We start from the raw sequence: 21,788 nt of genomic DNA, 5'->3' as shown, positions 1-21,788 counted from the left end.
TTCTGTGAAGAGCCAGGGGCGAAAATGGCCTTCCCCTCGGGCCATGCAAACTAAAGCTGCATTTTATCAGAAACCAGACAAAACTCGCAGAGCAGTGTCTGGAGGAGGACGCGGGTCTGTAAGGGGCTCTTTCCCAAGCGCAGCGGCGGCAGTAGAGCCGCACGGGAGCCTCTGGCCCTCGGCAACCAGCGCTGCAGCCTCCCCGCGCCCTTGTAGTAGGTGGCTAAAAACATCCAGGGCGGCGAACACAGACTGCATTATCACTTACGCAAACCTGGCATCGCTGACGTAAATTTGGAAGGGGATTCAGCAAATAAAGGCGGGTCCCGCATCCCGCATTACCCCGGGTGCTCTGCGCGGGCTGTGCCTCGGAGGGGCTGGCGAGCAGATGGAGGGTTGCTGGGGCTGCCCCCGCAGCTGGGAATCCTCCCTGGGGTTTGTAAATCCTGAGCTTTGAGTTAAAGAAGTGGTCGGATGTGGTGGTGGGAGAGTGATGCTCCCATCTGGCAGTGGTAGTGAAGAGACTTCTCATCACAACCGGTGTCGGGGTGGGTGCAAGCAGGTGGAGTTTGGCTCTTTTCCCCCAACAAGAGGAGGACAGATGCAAACCGGCAACATGTGGCTCTGTATCCTGCAAACCACCAGTCCTTGGCAAATACTGACACAAAACTCCCTTCTCCAGGCACTGCAGCACCCAAAGGGGAAGGAGGAACTCAGCAGTTGTGGTGTTTCTTGTGTTTGTATTGCTGAAAAACTATCCTGTGCAGCGGGTTGTGACTCCATCACACCGAGTGACAGATCCTGTCCTCGGTGTCCTCTTCAGCCCCTCTCCTCCCACAGCAGCCTGGCTGGAGCCCACACCCCTCGCTGGGCAGTGCCCGGGCAGGTCCACAGCCCCACTGAAAGGAGCCGCGTGGGACGGGCGCTACACAACTCAGCTCATCCTGGACACATAAGTGCTTTCTTCAGCAATGATATCCCCCCAAACAGCTGTTGAATGATCATGACCATTTCCCATTGCTGTGTGAACTGAGAATGAATGCTAACAGTGTTTTCCTAGTTATGATTTCTAGCTTTTCTTCCTTAGCAAGGACCTGAAGCACCTTCCTTTCCCCACTCCTCCCAAGTTTCATGCCTTCACCCACGCCGGGCTCCCCGGCACCCGCAGCACAGCAGGAACCAGAGCTCTGCTCTGCTGAAAAGGGGAAGACAGGCTAAACTCACTCGAATCGCTCAGTTCAGCGGATTAGGACAGAAGGGGGAGCCCAGGAGACAAACTCGGAGAGCATCCCCCGCTACCGGGCTCCAGCCGAGCTCTGGAGGTTGACAGCATTCATAGAAACTTGCTTTTGTTCCTACAGCCACCTTTTGGCGTTTATTGGAGACCACTCACCTCAGAGTCTGTGCCGGAATTCCCACTGCACTGAAGAGGAGCTGTTCCTGAAATCACCACCGTGCTGCACTCCACCATTGTCTTCTCTTTATTGTTGAGCCACAACTTCTTCTCCCTCCTCTTCCCTCACGGTGACCCTTTCCCTCCCGACCCCCTGCAGTTCCCGTCTTCCCTGCTGTTCATGCTGTACCCCCAGCTCATTTCAGAAGTCACCTCCTTGGCAGCTTGATCAACTGGTGAGTGGTTGGCCTGTCCTGGGCAAGTCTGCAGCCTCCTGGGAGACAGAAATGTATTTTCAACCCCTTTTAGAGACACCTGTTGGGCTGTTATTTTTAGTGGTAAATGAGCCTGAGCTGCATTACTGCTGGGAGTATGAAGTGTTGCAGCTCCAGGTGGGCCTCAGGAACACTGGACAACTCCCTGACACATTTCATTGGTTGTATAGAGAAGGTGCCTTTCCCTGCACTCCCCAAGACCTCTGGCAGGTGCAGAGACCAATGCCCACCACAAACCTGGCCTCATGAGATTTATTTCACATTTCCTGACAGACCAGGCAATGCTGAGAGCCCATTTTCACATAGTGCTGGTTTGCACTTCAGTGTTTTTAGCTACCTCCTGGTTGTTGTATCTGTTTTTCCCTTCCAAAGCCAGGCATCAGTTACCGACTCAGATGCATCTTAAAGCACAGCTCATGTTCTGCCCATACCTGCCTTAGTAGCTTCTCTTTAATTTATTGCTGATGGTCATTTGTTTTCTTCTCCAGACACAAACAATATGCCTATTGTAAAGTACCCCAGGGCTAGAGAGCCTCTCTGTTATGAATGGAACAGGAAAGCCCAGAAATGTGGATTGAGACACACAGTTTATTCTGTAAATGGAGATCAGTATACTGGAGAATGGCTGAACAACTTGAAACATGGTAAGATAGATTATTTTGAGGAAAAGTACCAATTTAGATGTCCTTTCAAAGGTTCCTAGGGGCAGGGAGCAGTGAGTGGTTCTATATGCTCCTGGAAGAGCATTTATTCCTGTATGACTGTATATATATGTATGTCTTTGATATATGCAATGCAAAAATGTACTCAGAGACATTTCTAATGGGTAACTTAAAGAGCTTTTGCATGCACTCAGGGGAAATTACCCAAAATATCTCTATTACAGATGTTTAATAATCCTCTCCAAACACAGCAAACTGCAGTAAGCTCCATGCACTGGGATGTGCCCTAGCTGCACAGTCCCTGGAGCTGTGTCAGCTCCTGACTTGGCTTCGGGAATCTTAATTTATCCTCAAGCTGTGGTGGATGCTGCAGGAGAGAGAGCAGGGGAAGGAGACCCTGACTGAGCCCTGAGCAGCAGAGCAGGACAGGCTTGTTTACAAGCAGTAAAAATGAGGTTTGGAAAGATTTAAGTGCATTCAGTAAAGGCCACACAGGAAGCCCCTGATCAAGATTAACGATGGTTTCAACTCAGGAAGCTGAACTGAATCCCAGACATAAGCCTGGCTTGTTGCAGGGAGAGCTGCCCTGCCTGGGATGGAGCAGGAGGGCAGCCCTGGACAGCCTTGTCCTGAACAACCATGATGATCCCCCTTGTTTGTCCAACAGGTAAAGGCACCCAGATATGGAAAAAGACTGGAGCTATTTACAGTGGTGACTGGAAGTTTGGGAAGCAGGATGGTTATGGCACATACAGCATTCCTGACCCTGTAACCAAGGAATACAGGAAGGTGTACACAGGCTGGTGGGAAAATGGCCGAAAAATTGTAAGTGAGATTTCCTGCACATGCCCCAATGAGGCAGCGTGACCCAAAACATGGGGAAGGGGTGGGTGCACATATTCAAAAAGATCACTTAGATTACTAATTTTCTCAATACTGAGGCTGAATTGAAGGATCCAGAGTAAAAATCCATGACTTTTATGGGAGTGCCATCTCCCTGCTGCAGAGACGCTCATCCCCCACTGACACTGGTTGCTGGGCTAGAGCCTCAGCCTCCCACCAATGGTCGCTGCTCAGACTCACCTGAGCTTGGCCAAGCAGGATGAGAGACTTCCTATCCCATCTCTTAATCCTCCCCACCCATCCCTTTCATTCCTCAATTGGAAGAACCTCTATTATAAGCACCAGCACTGCAGCAACATGTACCGTCTTCTGGAAGTTTTACAGCATATTAGACAAATGAGTTCTTTTGGAAATTAAACCTGTCATAAATCACTGCTTTTTCTAAAAGGAACACAATGAGAGAGTCATCTGGTAGTAATGACTGCAATCTCATGTGCAAAATCCTTGTGGGAATGTTTCTGAATCTGCTAATGAAAATTTTGTGTTCACCTTGGTGTCTGGTTTTAAATTAAACTCATCTTGTAATTGGTGGGAGGCTCCAGTCTCTTGGAGGGAGCTTCCCCTCCTGTTCTTTGAGGTTATATTTTGGGTAATTGAGCTTTGGTGAAAGATTTGTAATGACCTCCAAGTACCACTAGGGTTGGCTTTTCTTCTACAAAAGTTTATCCTTTACATCCATGAAGTTTAGTAAAATTAATACTCGAAATCAGTTATTTCCAGAACTGATTTTATTATTCGTTCAGAGATAAACATTTTATTCCTATGGGAAACTCATTAGTGACATGGAAATGTTTCTTACTGGTATAGGGGCTACCTCTGAACTTCTCTTAATGGCAAACACACGTGTAAGACAAACAAGGGATGGAGTTGCTCAGCCTGGAACACACTGGGCTGTAGGAAGCATCGTCTGGGTTGAAAGGCATGAAATCCCCATTTTGAAAGACACATCCTTTAATGCTGCCTATCCCCAGGCAGGTTTATATACCAGTAAAACTTGCTCTTAGCTAAATATTAGTGGCAACCATGCCAATAATAACACATTGAGATATAAACCCAAGGGTTTGTCACAGGGATAAAACCATTTGCCAAAAAAATATCCCATACTACCAGCTCTTGTTTCCTTCAGCAGAGCAGCCACTGAGCCGTGCTGGCAGCAGCCACGTGTAAGAGTAATAAACAAAGCAACGGTGTATCAAAGCATGTCCCAGAATTGGACACTGACCCCTTGCAACAGCACAGCTCCTAACCAGCCATCCCTGTGCTGCTGTCCAGGGCCAGGGGGTGTCGTTTTACCCCAACGGGGAGCGCTACGAGGGCGAGTGGAGCGGCGGGGTGCGGGGCGGCTGGGGACGGATGTACTACCGGGACGGATCCATCTACGAGGGACAGTGGGAGGCGGATCAGCCTAACGGGCAGGGGCTGCTGCGGCTCCGTAAGTACCGGCCATCCTCCCCCCGGGCAGCTGCCTGCCCCTTCCAGCTATGTGGTGTCGTGCTGCTCTCCAGGTATCTCTGCCATCCAGATCTCTGCATGCTCCATCTCATCTCCTGCTGCAGCCTTGCCCCGTGTCATCCCTCCCCTCCTGGCCTGGCGCTGGAGGCAGCGCAGGCTGTGCAAGGGCCCGCGTTGTGCTGCTCAAGCCCACACGCATGAAAGCTTATTTTTGCTGTGATTTACATTTAAATGACTGGGATGGTTCAGGTTAGAGATAATATACTGTTGGGTCAGGGGAGAGCAAATCTCTCTTTTCAAGCCGGGCACTTTGCCAGACAGACTTTTTAGCTCTGCATACCAAAGACGAGTCCAGTTTCCAGCACAGAAGGAAAAAACAAACAACAGAGAATTTTCTTGTTGAATTCACTCCATCCCCTCTCTGACTTCCAACAGTGGCTCACATTGAGTGAACATAGGGGTTTCATTAGTACACAATTCTTTTCCATAAATAACACGAAGCACATCATGGATTGGGAATGTAAGGAGTAATCTCAGCATAAATACAGAAATTTGAATTTTTTTCCCCATATTTTCCTTGGAGTTGAACACATTTTCCCCCAAAGCCAAGAATCCAGTCCAAGTCCTTTGCAATACAAGGCATGGCATTCCAAGAACATCTGAAGAAACATTATCTCCATATTATTATTCATCTATTCTATTTTTTTTGCTTGAAAGTGATCTCAAGGCTAGTAATTAGCTAAGGAAAGCAGCTGGAAGGAATGGGCATGACCTTCATGCACATCACATGCATGACTGTGCTGAGTGTAAAGTCACTTTGGACCGATGGCTCAATCTGGATGAAATCAGCAATTGCTTCCAGGGAGAAATCTCCCACTGATCCGCTTCCTCTGTCAAAGGCCCTGTTAGTCACAAACTAACAGCCCCTGTGGGCTGAGCCGCGGCTGATGCACCATTCCAGAGCCCCGTTGCCTCCAGCATTGCCCACAACCGACTGCGAGCTGGATTCCTTTTGGTTAAAATTAGCCGGAGCAATTATTTCATACCCACAAGCCTAATGCATTCAGCTCAGCTGCTGGAAGTGTGCCCACGTGCCGGCAGCTCTGCGATGTGAAAGAAAAGGAGTTCTCCGGTGGAGGTCACGATGAGCTGCAGCTCAAGATTAAATTGCTTGTGGTGGCAGCGTGCCCGGCGAGGGCGAGGTCTGCTGGGAGCACCGCGCTGAGCTGCCGCCTCTGCCTCTGCCACAGCCATCCCCAAATGGCCTGGCATGGGACACATCCACGGGGATCACAGCAGCAAGCACACAGCCTCAGATGCCTGGGAGGAGAGTGCCTGGGAGCAGTGGGACACCACAGTCCAGCCAGGGTGTTCAATACCCCCTCCATTACAGGCAGGGCTGTGATTTTGGGGGGTTCTCAGTTGCTGGTGGCTGGAGTGCAGGAGCTGAGCTGCCCCCACCAGTCGTGTTGCAGAGAAACCAGATCCAAGTTGCAGGTAACCACCACCACAGCTCCAGCCTGTAAACCAGACCCTGCCTGAGCAGGCAGCAGCCACTCTTCCCAGAAGAGTTTTTGGGTTTTCTTGCTTACCTGATTGTGGCAGGCCTCAGCTACCTCTGCAGCACCATGCAGGGTGCCCTGGTATTTTGTCTACTCACTGTCATGAAGAATGGCAGAGTCCAGCTGAGACTCAAAGGTATTGTCACTAATTTGGTCAGAAATTCCCATTGTTTTGGGCTAAGAAACACTGCATGTTGGAAAAGGGCAGAGAAGAGGGCTCGTCTACTGACAACTGGATGGCCTCGAGGTATCCCAGCACCACCATGAGTATAATGCCCTCCATGGATGAGGCTTCTCCCCCTTGCAACTCTGCTTTCCCTGTTGGTGATGGATGAATTCCTGGAGAGCAGCACTGAGCCCAAAAAAACCCTCTTAACTTGCAGAAAAATGCTGAGAGAAGCAGTACAGCTGGAAAAACAGTCTGTAACTGACTGGCTGAGCTGTTCAGACACTCACAGCAGTTTCTCACCCTGTAATTCACTGAGGAAAAACTAACTTCAAGTATTCTTTGAAATCAAGATTATTTTGACTGGACAGCACTCAGTGCTCTGCTCCTTGCCCACACAAGCAAACCTCTCTCTTCAAGACAGAGAGCCTGTGTGATTTGTTGCAGTGACAAATCCAAAAGTTGTGTCCTCTAATTTTTCACGCTGTGACGAGTGACTCAGCAACCAGTCCCTTCCCCTGAGCTCTTGCTCAGTCCCAAGTGGGCAATGTGGGCTCCTTCAACAGCCCTTTCTCCCTCTGTGGCACAACAAATGGAGCCACACACTGTGCTGCAGCTCCCTGGAAATTACTAAGAGGAGCCAAACACATGATCTTTCTCTTTCAGTTTGCTCTATTGATTGATTTAATTTGTAACCCTTTAATGAAATGGTGCAAATTTCATGATCTGTTCATGTATTTGATTGCAGCAAATGGAAATCGGTATGAAGGAGGCTGGAAAGATGGAAAGAAGCATGGCCCAGGGAGATACTTCTACGTGGACAAGGGACAGTTGTTAGAAGGCACCTGGGCAGAAGATATAGCCAAGTGTGGAGTTCTGGTTGACTTTGACAGAGACAAAGCCCCGGCCCCTACTCAGTATCCAATCCCAAAGGTAATTGCTTGGAATTTTCAGTGTTTGCATTCATCAGCACTTGGGTCAGCTCTCCAGGCAGCACTTCAATCCTCAAGTGATTTCCCCCATGGGGTTCCCCACTCACAGGGTGTGTGCTCAGTGTCTTTTGGCCAGCAGTGTCCTCAATGGCCCCACAGGGACAAACAGCTCATCCAACATCTGCTGGCGCCTCCTAATCACCTACATCTGAAAAAATGCAGTTCTCATGCACCAGAACTGCTCAGAGACCTGAGGCAGCACAAAGGAAATGGGACAATAGAGGTAGAGACAATTGTGGGATTTGCGTCAACACCAAATGATTTCCCCAAGCCCAACTGCTGAAGCTGAGCAGACCCTACAGAAACCCAAGAAGCTGCAGGGCTCACAGCAGCTCTTTCCTCTGCCTGAGTGCTCCAAGTCAGAGGCTCATCATGTCCAGCAGCCCTCAGGGCAGAGAGGTGTGTGCAGGTTCCCTTCTGGTCCCAAGGTGGACAATGGTGTCCCAGAGCCGACACCCTCTGCTCCCCTTTCCCACACACTGCAGAGGAAGAGTCAGTGCCTGTCCCCATCCCAAAGACTTGGTGAGGCACTTGGTGGGCCATCAGCCTGGCAGCTACTGGGTCCTTGCACATCACTTTGCTGCAGGAGCTGGAGGACAGGACAGCCTGTCCCCTGCTCCGTGGACTCAGAGGACGACAGGGATTGGTAATCAGTAGGGACCAGATGTGGCTCCAAGTGACTCAACTGGCCAAGAGTCTCAGCTTGAACTCCTGTGGTCTGCACATAGCAGATGTGAAACACAAGGTGTGAAACACCATCTGCAGAGGATGGTACAGCAGGATGGGGTGGGGAAGCTCCTTTTTGCTTAGAGCTGAGCAGAACCCCCCTGGATAACCACAGCACACTGTTTGCTGCAGAAACACAGGGAACAGAACAGCCCCACAGCAGGTAAAGCCACCACCTTCCTCTGCCCCAGGGACAAGGCTGTTGCAAATGACACCTGGCATGTGCAGTCTTCCAAAGCTCACAGCTGCTACATCTTCACTGCCCCTACATTTTCAGATCTGTTTTTTATAGCAAAGGACCCTGTGAGAACACACAGTTTTGACAAGCCAGTTAATCCTCCAAGAACCAGGCACACTCACAGTAGTGCAGCGTAATAAACCCCAAATACCCACCAGGGAAAAACAATTTCTATTTTTCAAAAAGAGTGAAAGGAGCAGCACTTCTGTAGCTAAAAATATTTACCTTATGTGGTTTGTCAAAGGTCACCCAGAGCAGCCTCAACAACCCAACAGCCTGTGATGAACTGCCAGTGCACTGAGGCAGGATGTTCAAGTCTGTTTATTTAACTCCCTGAAGACCCAGTGATGACCCAATTCTCTTTTGCTCTAGGAGAGCAAATGCTCTTTTGCTCGTTGCTTTCTCTAGGAGTAAAGAGAAAGCATCAACTTGCACTGCTGTTATTGTGCTTTGGATTGGTAGAGATCTGTTGATCTCAGAGTATGAAGGAAGTAATAGATATTAAAAAACTTTTCACACACCCCCACCCTTTAAAAATTACAGGTGAGACCCAGCAGGCTACAAATCAAAGTCAGTTTTGTACAAGAATGTATTTAGTTAAAGGAGAGTCAGCCACTCCACACAGAGCTATTTCAAGGAGATGAAGTGATGCATAACAGTAATAAAATTAGGGGAGTGTAGCAATGTTTGTAAAATGATAACTGAGAGGCTGCAATATGAACTAAGTCCTGATACATGGGAGACTCTTTGTTAATAGTTGAGTAATGAAGATCTATAAAAGCTTAAGCTTCTTCAATTACACTGCATAACTGATTTGTATTCTTTTTATTTAGATTGAACTAGATGATCCAGCTGGTGTTTTAGCAGAGGCCCAGGCACTGCTTGATGACAGTGATAATTAATAACCGGCTGCTGAAGAAAACAAAAAGATGTAAGATAAGAACAGTCCCGGGTTATGCATTCATTTGACTCTCAAATCCAAACTGTGCTGTATCATGGTCTGCCTCACTCTTCCCTCAGGGCTGTTCAGGTACACTGCACTCTGCAGGTGGCTTTGCTCACCAGTCTCCTCCCACCCCTATTATTTTGGAAAAGAAAGGAAAACATTAAAGGAAAAAAATAAGAAAAACCACAAGCAGCAAAACTCTGGAATACAGGCAGAGTAAGTCTTTGCTCAGCTCCTCTGACTTACTCCTGTAAAGAAATCACACTCCTGTTGGTTTCAAGAGAAACCTTTGCCTCAGAGAGTGAGGGTTTCTAATATCTTATGTAAAAGCAAGGCCTTAGAAAAGTACAGTCAAATAACTGTGTCCTCCCACACCCCCCAGCTCAGCCCAATACATACCTGTGACCCAAAATGGCTTTTGAAGTCACAACAGATCATGTTTCAATTAATAAGAGTATTTTAGACCTCTAGATAACAAATAATCAGCAACAATTGGGTATATTTTATTTCATGAAAGTATTTTATATCTAAACAAGTGATATACAAGAACCCATGTTTAAAATGCTGGAGGTAAATGCCTAACACCATTAGTATAAATAAGGGATAAAAAAAAAATTAAGTGCACTCTTAATGTTTAGATCCATGTGTTTGTGTCTGGTTACTGCCTGGGCACACAGTGACAAAGGTACCCAAGGTGTAACTTTCATGACCATTTCCACAGGTGAAAAATGAGAGAAACATACTCAGTATCATGGCTTAAAGTGCAGAAAATAGTCAGAAAAGCAGCTGCAAGAACAGCGCCATTACCTCAGAGCCAGTTGAGAAAGTTAAAAATAAGGTTGCCCTACCAGCTTTTAATTCTGTATTTCTTAAACAAAAAAATCCCCCCAAACAACCCACATTTCTCTGTCACTTTGTAAAAATTACCAAAACAATGAGAAATTCAGTTACTTATCCAGGACAGCAAGTCATGTTCACAAAATGGGAAAATTGATGTTCTGGACTTCATTCAGAACTATGTAACTTTTAAATACACAGTTTATGGACAGAAGTGTAACTTTTAAGCCTGACAGCACCCTTTGCTCTAGAGTGAATACTGAGTCAGGTTTTCTTCCTTCACTGAGAGTTTTAGGAGTTTTTCCCCAAGACAGGAATAGTATTCCAGTAAAGGATGGGAAAACACATTTTGTGTCCCCTACCAAGACTTTCTGTTTTGGAATGCTGCTTCCTTAATGCCTTTACTAACATTATCCTTCCAGTGCTCCATGAATGAGCAGCTGTGGGACTGTAGGTACAATCCTCACCACCAGATTTACATCAGGAATAGAATATATTTGAAGCATAACATAATGGCAGAGCTGAGAAAATCCAGTTTGGCCTCTGTATGCCAGAAGGACTCGAGGAAACAGCAAGTGCAAAGCTGTTTGCTGCTTGTGAACCAAGACTGCTGCTGAAAAGAACAGCCCAGCAGGTTTTTTTATAGTTGTTTGTGACAATACAAAGGCACCACGGGTGACCTTGTCAACACGTTGCACTGCGGTGCTGCTGACAGGAGAGATCAGTCCCATCTGCTTCCCGAGGCTCCTTCAGCAGCAACCACACTCTGCACCAAACTCCACAGGCACATCCTACAGTCTGTAAACACACTGGGATAGCCCCAGATGGAGGCTGGAGACAGAGAGCACGTTCAGCCCAGGCTGTCAGGTACAGCTCCACTGTGCTGTCACTGCCACTCCTGCCTCAGGTCACAATCCCAGGTTTCTATTCCACAGTGACAGCCACGACTGGGAGGTCACGTTTTTTCCCTTAGACTTGAAACCTGTCTCAGTCTGTCTTCAAAAAAACAGCTACTCTTTAGAAGAACTGTGTTCCAAAAAAATCCCACCCTAGACACAGCCACATTGCTGAGGCAGCCCGGGACAAACCTCTTATCAAGGAGACCAAAAGGAACAGTTTGCCTAGAGAGGAAATAAAGAACACCACAGCAGCCTTGCTGTCACAGATGTGTCTGAAAGTAAGCAGCAATATGAATTACAAATAACCTACTTTCATAAATAAATATACATCAGAAAAGTTGCCTTCCAGATCTTCTGGAAGCAAAAAATGTATTGAGTTATTAAACAACACTTCAGCAAGAAGACTTTTCTAAACAAGGAAGACCAAGGCATAGCTAATTACTTGGGAATCCAACACAGAGAAAGCACCTTTTGCTGCTTATATCTGAGGATTTATTAAAATATATTTTCAATATAAAAGTATAAAATAATTACTACTTTGACTTGGAAAAAAACAACAGTGGTTCTGATTTTCAAGCAGAAAAAAAAATTATCCAGTGATAATTTCCTTATTTTTAAAAAAGATTCTTAAATGAGATACAGGCAAATTTATCTCTCCAGATAATATGTGCCAGCTCATGAGAACTTTAAAAACAGTTATTGCTTTTATTTTCTTCAACAGAAGAGTAGAGTTGAGTCTCATTCCTACTCATGTGGCCATACCACATCACAGTAAGACTAGTCAGGGGTGTTTAGCAAGTTACAAAATGTGTAAGTGCCACAGGAAAAAGGCACTGGAGAAATCAGTAAAGTAATAATTACTTGGCAGCAAAACATACTGGGGAAAGTGGTGGGAAAGCTTTCACTCCTACCATCTGTCAGGCTTTCCAGGGAGAGCAGCACTAGCACCGAACCCAAGTGCTAATTGCTGCATGTCCCAAGTAATTTGTATCATGCCATGCAATATGGATCGGACAAGCAATATCTTCTACTAAATGCCAACATCAAATAAACAGAGAAAAAAAAAGCCAACAACTTCTCTATCCATTCCGAGCAAATACCCAAATGTACAGTGTTATTTTCCATGTATTTATACAGCCACCATTCAGCATTAATGAGAAAATGAGACTGTTCACAGGAGGGCTGCACGCACAGTGCAATCACACCCCAGCATCCATTCCTTCAGACAGCAAAAATTGTATAAAAGGAATACTATTTTTTCCTTCTCTAAAGGGCTAGAACAATATTTATCATCTTTCATTAAACAGTGATCAGTTGTTCAAGCAGTTCATCCACAGGGGAGTCACCGTAAGGCAGAAGCAGAACAGTGGGGTTATCTTCCTTAAGCACAGGTTTATGCAAAATTGGTAACGGCTGAGGAGACGGTGTCACCTCTGTGATCCAGCTGGTCCTGCAGCCGTGCAAACTCAGCGAGTTCGTTCAGCTCCTGAAACTGCCTGTCTGTTTTATGGCTCACCAGTGACCGGTAGAAGTGGACTGCGAACACAATGAAAATCAATCCAAAGGGCACCATAATGGACGTGGATGCAATGGCTGCTGCCTGTCCTGAGGTGATAGTAGAGCTGTTGCCCTGCGGGGTATTATCAGTTTTCTTCTTCAGAGGAAGAAACTTCACCCAGCACAGCAACACCACCTCTGCCAGGAAGAGCAAAGTGCCAATGACGGTGGAAAAGGCCCACGCCAGCTCAATGTGCCGATGCATTCGCTCATGAGGAGACTCCTTGACAGAGTTGAGATTGTGCACGTTGCTGACAGCCTCTATGTTTGGGAGAATGCAGGTGCTTATCATGAGTGCAAAAAGGTGAACTGCAACAAGGACAGTCGTGCAGGCACTGAAGGCGATCAAGAGCCCCTGAGGGTAGTCGTGTTCTGCGTCGAGCTGAACTTCCACCATGGCCACCTGGAAAGGAAGGGAGAGAGATGCAGTTACCTACATCACATATTATTTCACTAGAGATTATTTTAAGTTTAAACCAAAGTAAGTCTGCATTTACATTTCTCTTCATGTGATCTGCACCCTTTTCATCAGGTTCAAATTTAGGGCTGAGCAAAGGCCACCATTTTCAAACTTACTGTTGTGTTGTAGAGCAAACCCTCAATATGCAGAAAAACTGTTACAGCACAACCACCTCACCACCTCCAGCTCATCCCAACCAAACAGCTGAACTTTGTGAACAACGTACCTGGACTCCTTAAGTGAAACATTCCTTCTTTCATGTTACACTGTTGAGGCAGCTTTTGATCTTTCACTATCGATTATAAATTTTGCTTGGTATTAGCAAATATTTTGTGTAGAATGAACACCATATAAAGTCTTTTGAGTCTCTATAATAACATGAAAGCCTGTGATGGCAGCAGACTGCCCATCACAACCTTGGTGGTCCTTTCTCCTTAGATATTTGGGTTTAAGTTCTGAGGAGCAGAAGCCTTTCATGACAAAGATCACCTCTCCATAGGCCTCTCAGCCATATTCTTTCACTCAAGTATTTAAGCAGATTGTAGAAGACAGAAAGTGTCCACAATGCCCATGGCAGCCAAACAGGCTTGTTAGAGCCTAAAGAAAGACAATGTCTCCAAGAAAGTATAATACAGAACTCCAAGATCCAGCCCTCCACTATTGTATGAACCAAGCTCTTTTATAACCTTAGATCTCCACATATCCTGTGCTTCAGGAGCAGAAATCAGCAATAAATAACAGCACCAGGAAACTCATAAACCCAGCTCAGAATAAAGAAAATGAACTAGAATGCATTTTAACAGGTTTTAAAACTGTCAGGTAGTTTTATGCGTGAGTGACATTAATCCCAGGAGCTCTCCTGAAATAATCTTTCCTGATAAATTTACCTTTCAGACAAAGCACAGCTCCAAAGAGGGAACAATGCACCAAGGTCTCTGTGTTCAGTGCTCTTCCTCAAAGGAACTCGTTCAACAGACAAAATATGTTTAAAATGCAGAGGAGAAAACCTAACAGCAATATGAAATATATGCACATCAAGCTGATCAGAAGAAAGACTTATGAAGAGCTGGTATATGGATGCAGGCAGGCATGGAAAGGAGGACCCAAAGGCAGCTGCAAAAGCAGCAGGAACATTCAAACCCCTGTTTGGTAAGAGCTGAGTCAAACTGCACCTCGGCCTGGATCCCACCTTCCCATGCACGTTCCAGGACACCAGAACTCTTAATCACCAATGCACCAAATGTATTAAAGGCAACCAAGGGTTTTGCTCAGACATGTTTCAACAGGCTTTCAAGGCCATGTGCCAATTTTTTAATTCCTTTATTGAAAGCTTTTATCGTCATAAGCCTCGCCAACCAGCGAGCAGTTTCCAAGTGCTATAAGAAACTCTACAAGAAATTATATTAATGCATATACAATTCTTGCTCAAAGATTTAAAAATACCATTTTTTGTCGTGGGAAACTTCACATTTGAGAGGATAAACATTTGGTTGTCAGGATTGCTTGTTAAGTCCCAACATACTCGTGGGATGTTGGGCTTCCTGTGTTTTTCACAGAACAATTGCAATCTTCACCACCAAGGATTCATTTTCATACTTATCAAATATTTTTCTTGTAAGTCTTCTGGTTTGTCTAGACTCAAAAACACCCAGCATGGCAAGGCACTTTAATCCTTTATCTTAGTAGTAAGTTATCATAACAATGACACTAAAGAAATTCGTTAAAGACTTTATTTTCTTTAATTTGCCAAACATTGAGGACATTTTATGTTTCCATTAACCAATGCCTCCATGTAGCAGTGACATCAAACACTTGATTTTGAACTCCTTGTGTTCATGTCTGGCAGAGTAACCCAAGCTTGACCTGTAAGTGAAAAACCAGTTCATGTTTTCTGTCTCCTCAAACTCTCAAGAAAGCTAATTTGGGAACTTTGTCGGTGTAAACAAGCAGCAAAACTGCCAACTCTTTTCAACTGCAAGTTTACTTCCTGGGCCAAGCCTGAGCCAGGCACCTAAAACAAAAAGCTCCATTTTTCATCACGGGGCCCTGTGCCTGTTTTCTAACAGCCATGAAGAGTGGCAGGAGTTCTTCCCTCTGCTCATGCTGCAATTTCAAAGAAATTCCAACTGCTCCTGTGAGGTAACACCTGCAGGAACAGCACCCCACTGAGGTCACCTGACGACCCAAACCCACAGCAAGCCCGAACCCACAGGTGCTGCCTGATGCTCTAGGCAGGATCTTTTCCTGTTCAGGAGACCTGCTCAGGGCAGGAAGTGTCGTTGGTGGCTGCAGTTTCCAGTACAGCATGTTCAGCACCTTCTCCCTCACCACTTTCAAAGCTCCTCCAAACACTTGCTGCCTGATTTCCACTGTGCAGCTGCCCTGCCTTGCTGCGTAATCACAGCCTAACGTGGGCTGGAAGGCTCCTCAAGAGGTCATCTGGTCTAATCCCTGGTTCAAAGAAGAGCTAACTTTAACTTCAGATCATCCTACAGATATGACTGGCAGATTTACTACAGCTCTTGACAAAATTAAAGGACTCCCATGACATTTCCACTCAAGTCCGAAGCTCTCATAAGCCTAAAAATGGTGGGCATTCAGATGTTTACAGAAGATAACTGAATCTGGGCACACAACCATGTTAAACCTTCCACAGTCCTGGATTTCAGAGTCGTGGCAGCCTCATTCCTATCCTATTGCAAAAGATTTAACAACTTGCCCTCTAGAAGAACCTGCATTTCAACTTATTTTTTCAGTTTAATATCCTGACCAAGTTAATTTCACTTATTTAAAATGCCACCACATCTTATTAGACCAGAAGGGCTTAAATAAAGCTCTGCTTTATAATTAAAATCACAGGCTTACATCTCCTTTGAAATCAGCAGCCGGTGCTGCAGAGGAAAGTCAAGAGTGAGACGGGTGTCACGGCATCACTGGACATCAGCACTCCTGGCTGGCTCCCTGTGCTCCTGACAGGACTATTCACCCCAGAGACAGAGGCTCTGAGCCAGGCTCTCACAGACTGTCTGCACCATTCACAGAGTTATAAACAACTCAGAGAGAGAGAGTTGCTGTGTATGAGCCAGAATAACTCACCGGAAATTAAAAACAAATAAGTCAAAATAATGATCTTATTACTGGTTTTATACACAAGGGAAACTAAGCATCATTTATCCTTTAGTCCAGGATCTTGGCTCTGTAATTATTGTGTGTTGCAGAGTGGCAAAAGACAGTAATATCTGCTGACACTAACACTGGAATGCAAATAAGGATTTCATTTGATTTTGCTACCAAACATGAAAAGGGATGACTGGAGTAAATGCATCTCGAGGAGATAGTAGCTCTGCACAATGTAACTTAGAGTAAATTCACTCAGTAAGTCCAGGGTCAGATCAGCCAGAGGCTCAGAGTCTGTTTTGCATCCTCCCAACCACAGAAGCCACTCACAGCAGCTCCCCAGAACAGCAGGTGCCCCACACTGCCTGCCCTGCTCATCCACACCTCGAGACAGGGATGTTCCAAGGAGCCACAAAGCATGGCTTTCATGGCTGGAACAGGAGGAACTTCTGGTGTGGGGGAAGACTCTTGAGTGCAGCTCAAACCTGTAAGTGCAAACAGTGATGTAAAAGCAGAGGCCACAAAGCTGGGCCTGTAACGCTTTCCTGCAGATTACAAAATGCTGCTGTTTCATGTTATTCTACCAGCAATCCAGTTAAATGCAGATAAAAAATGTAAATAGAGACCACTTTAGTATTTAAAACTGCAGAGTGACCTGTACCTGACAAGCACTCTGCTGCCTTGAGCACCTGCACAGCTCTGACAGCAGCAGGGCCAGCCCTGCCCTGCAGTACCTCAACATCCACCGTTATCATGGAAATCAGTCCCATAAATATTTATCACTGCAGTCAGTCTTCTATAGAACATGACTGGAGCTGCCTCCAGAAGACCATACTGGGTGTGTTTCAAAGGCAAGAGTTGACAGTTCTTTGATGATATCCAATATTTGAAGTGTACATCTTCCCATCTAGACAAAGCTCAGCCAGCTTGAAGCACTCCAAGTATTAAAAAGAAAACTGTGCTGTATGGTAAATAACTTCCTCCAAATCCTACTTACAACAAAGTCAATCACAGTGTATAATTCAGACCTCTAGTTCTGACAGAGCTATTTTCACAAAGCTGTTAATTGGTGGCAGGATGTGATATTGAATCTTCCACTTTGGGGCCTATTGGGATCTAACAACTTCCCTCTGGTTCCTGACTCCCATATCATGACATTCTCATACTACTGGTGACAAAATGATGCCAACAAGTCAGATTAATTGTTCAAACAAAAATAACCTGCCAGCAGCCTGTCTCCTCTGGAGCTCTCAATTCTGCTGCTGCACGTGTGGACTGCAGTGCTTGCAGTGTTGGATACAATCTGCAAAATATTTCCAGCATTCAAACAAACTGGATTGAGAAACAAAAACAGATAAAGCCACTCATGAGGGGGAAAAGATCACACATCAGTATCTGGGATATAACACATGTGATGCTCGCTGGAAGCACATGGAAGGAACCCTCCATTCTTTCATGGACCACACACGTTCTACAATTCTTCTTTACCTCTAACAATTTGGGGATTATTGACATTACTTGCTGGCTCCATAAACTGGAAAATTGTACTAAATGAAGACTATAAGCTTGATGGATTTTCCCTGAGACATATGGCCCTGGGTGATAACATCCATGGAAACCTGCACGAAGAAAATGCTCAGGTTTGCTGCCAGCAGCTCAGCCCTCACAGCAGCTGCCAGCACCAGACCTGTCTGAAGTGCACACACAGCAGCAAATCCTCATGCACAGCTCTGAAACAAAACCAACTGAAAACCAGGTTCTTAATCTTCTCTGAGGAAACGTGTTTGAAACCTGGCTGAGCATTTCACACTCCACATCACTGACCCAGCAATCCTGGCCTTTGGCACGCGTGGTTTCCCCACCAATCCTGGGCAAATAAACTGTGCAAAATGGCTGCAGCTACACACAAACCCAGTCCAAAGTAAGGGAACTATTTAGGGGGATAAACTTCACTCATATTGTTTAATCAAAGAGCAAGGATCAATAGGACTGGCATGGAAACCAGCACATTCCACTCCGGACAACTCCCATCAATGCACTGAGTGGTCCTGCATGTGTCATTTAAGCTCTTTCTTCCTTGTGTGATAGGGAAAAACAGAGGAACAAAGAGGCTGCCTTGCTGTTGTAGCTTTGATCCAAGACTAGATTGTACTTCTTCAGCATTTCAGTCAAATATCCAGTGCCAAAAAACCCGCTGCAGGCAGTAAACAATGCACAGGTGTGACAGCAGAACAGCTCAGCTTTTCAGGGCAGAAACTCTACAAGACAAGAAAAGTTTTTAAGAAAAAAACTAAAAATACTTGAAAGTTAACTGGCTCTTCTGAAAACAGACTAGGAAAACTCAGCTAGAAGACTGTCTGTCAGAGCAAAACCAAAGGGGCTGCAGGTCCATTTTCAGTGAGATCTTGTAAAAGCACCAAAACCCTGATTTTTTTAAGGGGGAATTTCAGAAAAAAATAAAGTATGAATGTTCACATGTAACACTGCTGAACACTAGAGATTTTGTTAGTTGGAACAAAGTAGCTTTTTCCTGAAATACCCTAAAGAACAAATTGAAAAGCAGCGGTTTTCAATTGAACACCAAAAATTATTCTAGAGAATCAAGAAGGAAGTAGAGGAAACCTCACCTTATACCTCCACGGAGAGAGTCGACACACCACATATTTAGAGAAAGACCAAAGGAATTTAAGACACTAAGTACAACTTTAAAATAATAGCATTTAAAATGAGATGCAACCTCACCTAAATGAAGATTCGTAAAAAACAACAAACCACAGAGTTTTTTTCCATGTTCTCTCTGACCGGAGCAGCCACCCTGACAAAGTGCTCTGACACAGGAGAAGGGATGCACAACAAGGAAAACTCATTAGCAGGAGCGGCGCGAGCTCCCGGGCGGATGCGTTACCCAAGGACTCCAACACGAACACAGCCAAGCCTGTCACTCAAACCGACAGCAGTGCCACCACCTCCCCGAAGAGTTGTGGGCTGTTTTTAGCCATTGAAGGAGGACAGTGACATTTAGCTGACCGTCAGGAGGGTGCTGTGTTTTCCGACAGCATCACTGCAACAATGGCTCTGGACGGGGGCAGATCTTATGGCGGAAAATACCCAGTTTGTTAAAAGCCGCGTAAAAAATTAAGACAACGCAACTCAGGGCGGTGCGATTCGATATTTGGAAACTACGAAGAATTTTTAGCAGATGCATAAAAAGGGGCTGAGGGCAGAGTTTGGAGCTTCGTACGTCAAAGAACCGGACAGTTGAGGAAGTCTGTAAATAACCGTACTTCAATCTATATGGAGCTTTCATCTGAGACAATTCGGGTTACTAGACTGGGTTACTTCATATCAAACCCGAAAAGCAAAACACACACTAACAAGAAAACCCGTTTCTAAGCCACGCACAAAGCTGCAAAGTAAGCAACACCTCTGGTTTCCTTAAATAAAAAATCAGAAGCCTCGCAAGTGGAAAGGGCTGATGATGGATGCAATGAGTCGGAGGGACACTCCAGTGCAACACCTGCCCTCGCCCCCGCTGCACGAGGCGTGCGGTGCGGGGAGCGGAGCGGGAGGGGCAGCACCGTAACCGGGGAGGCGCTGCGGGGCTCCGGGCTCGGCCCCCGCTTCCGACACCGCAGCGAAGCGAGACCCCGAGACACACCGCGGGGACCCCGCGGCCCCGTCCCGCCAGCGCGGCTCCTGCGCTCCCGAGCATCCCCCGCGGGGAAGATCCACGATCGAACCAACCCACACTGTCCGGCGCAGGTAAAACCTCAGGGGCACCCCCGAACTCATCGCGTGCAGCTCCGCGGAGCAAAGGAACTCCCGGGGCGCTCCCTCCGCCGGCTGGGAGCGCTGCCGGGGCAGTGCCCGCCCCGCTTCCCGCCGCCCCGGGGGCAGCGCCCGGCCCGGCGCGTCCCGCTCAGCCACATACGGCGCGGGCACCGCCGAGTCCCGGCCGGCAGCACGGGAAGCGGCGGCCCCCCCGCCCCGCGCCGGGCGCTCACCATGGCGAAGCCGGAGAGCAGCGCGGAGGTGCGGCTGGAGGCTTTCAGCTTGGCGCGGCTCAGGTAGAGCTTCCGCCAGGACAGCGCCTGCATCGAGTGCTCGTTCAGGCTCATGGGCTCGGGGCGGCGGGCGGCGCGGGGCGGAGGAGAGCGGAGCCAGCGGTGTCGGTGTGGGTGCCGGTGTCTGTGTGGGTGCCGGTGTCGGTACCGGTGTCGCTGTCCGTGGCGGTGTCGGTGCCGGTGTCGCTGTCCGTGGCGGTGCCGGTGGCGGTGCCAGTGTCGGTGCCTGTGTCAGAGTGCGGCTGGCGCAGGGCGGGCCGGGCCGCGCTAACACCCCATGGCGGCTCCGCGGCTCTGCCGGGCCGGGGCCGCGCCCGCCGTGCGCCCCGCGAGCCTGCGCGCCCCGCCCGCGGACACGCCCCCGACACGCCATTGGGCAGCGCGCCCAGACCCGCCTTTCGGGCCCGCCCCCCGCCACCTGATTGGGCTGTGCAGAGGGCTCGGCCCCGCCCCCGCTTCCCGGCAGCCCCCAGAGACAGAAGGAGGGAGAGCGCCCTGCCCGGAGCGGCCGCGAGGGGGCGCCATGCGGAGAGAGCCCCTGAGGGACCCGCTGAGGGACCCCCGAGTTTCTGAGGGATCCCCAACCTCTGCCCCTGAGGGACCCCCAACCTCTGCCCCGAGGGATCCCCAGTCTCCGTCCCTGAGGGACCCCCAACCTCTGCCCCTGAGGGACCCCCAACCTCTGCCCCTGAGGGACCTCCAACCTCTGCCCCTGAGAGATCCTCAATCTCCTCCCCTGAGGGACCCCCGAGTTTCCTAGGGATCCCCAACCTCCAACCCTGAGGGACCCGCTGAGGGACCCCCGAGTTTCTGAGGGATCCCCAACCTCTGCCCCTGAGGGACCCCCTGAGCGACCTCCAACCTCTGCCCCTGAGGGACCCCCGAACCCCTGAGGGACCCCCGAGTTTCTGAGGGACCCCCAACCTCTGCCCCTGAGGGACCCCCTGAGGGATCCCCAACCTTCACCCCCGAGGGCCCCCGAGCCCCTGCCCCTGAGGGAGCCATGTCCTCTGCCCCTGAGGGCCCCCGAGCCCCCAGCCCTGGGGTCCCCCGGCCCCTCAGCGGTGTGTCCGGTGGGGCCCCGCACGCAGCCTCGGCCGGACGCGTGTCCCGGAGCGCGGCCCGGTTCGGGTCTGTGGCTCAGGGCGGTTCGTGCCCCTCAGCCCCGGGACGGGGGGTCCTCCCCTCAGAACCACCACAACGCCGGGACTCAACCTCTTCCCTGCTGAAAAGCTTAAACATTTAACCTACATCTGTCAGTGGATTCACCCTCACTTGCAGCCAACACTGATCCACTTCATCCTTCGCCACATAGTTCAGATCTTCATGTTTTGTAGGCCCAGAGCTCCTGATAAACCCTTTTTTATCAGCAAGCAGTTGATAAGGTTGACTAAGCAGAACATTTCAACAGATACACAGGCCAGTGTTGAAAGATTTTTTTATTACCATGTTCACATAAACTCCTTAAACCATAATTCATTTTTTTCTGTTTCACAGAGGGGAAAAATGAGGCGTAGAGCAGAACTCCACAACAAACAC

The 21,788-nt window shown here is 47.9% G+C and overlaps 2 protein-coding genes across 3 annotated transcripts; one reads left to right on the top strand and one right to left on the bottom strand.

The window, feature by feature from the left end:
* The first annotated feature begins 2,161 nt into the window (after positions 1–2,161).
* Positions 2,162–9,271, top strand: MORN3 (MORN repeat containing 3). Its single transcript, XM_071572007.1, has 5 exons — positions 2,162–2,312; positions 2,998–3,155; positions 4,506–4,665; positions 7,162–7,346; positions 9,203–9,271. Exons 1-5 carry the CDS (start codon positions 2,168–2,170, stop codon positions 9,269–9,271), a joined length of 717 nt encoding a protein of 238 aa, XP_071428108.1. The 5' UTR covers positions 2,162–2,167.
* Positions 9,272–9,787: 516 nt separating this feature from the next.
* LOC139679876 (calcium release-activated calcium channel protein 1) lies at positions 9,788–20,586 on the bottom strand. Of its 2 annotated transcripts, none has more exons than XM_071572004.1 (2): positions 20,190–20,586; positions 9,788–13,011 (listed from the first exon to the last, which is right to left on the bottom strand). In XM_071572004.1, exons 1-2 carry the CDS (start codon positions 20,301–20,303, stop codon positions 12,445–12,447), a joined length of 681 nt encoding a protein of 226 aa, XP_071428105.1. In that variant the 5' UTR covers positions 20,304–20,586; the 3' UTR covers positions 9,788–12,444. The 2 variants fall into 2 exon arrangements, with proteins under 2 accessions (XP_071428105.1, XP_071428106.1); XM_071572005.1 differs by lacking the exon at positions 20,190–20,586 and adding an exon at positions 13,295–14,000.
* Between the last annotated feature and the right edge of the window lie 1,202 nt (positions 20,587–21,788).

The sequence above is a fragment of the Pithys albifrons genome, chromosome 17, assembly GCF_047495875.1.
Source record: "Pithys albifrons albifrons isolate INPA30051 chromosome 17, PitAlb_v1, whole genome shotgun sequence".
NCBI classification, from domain to species: domain Eukaryota; kingdom Metazoa; phylum Chordata; class Aves; order Passeriformes; family Thamnophilidae; genus Pithys; species Pithys albifrons.
Note: the sequence above shows the minus strand (reverse complement) of the source record. Positions and strands in the feature narration are given on the sequence as shown.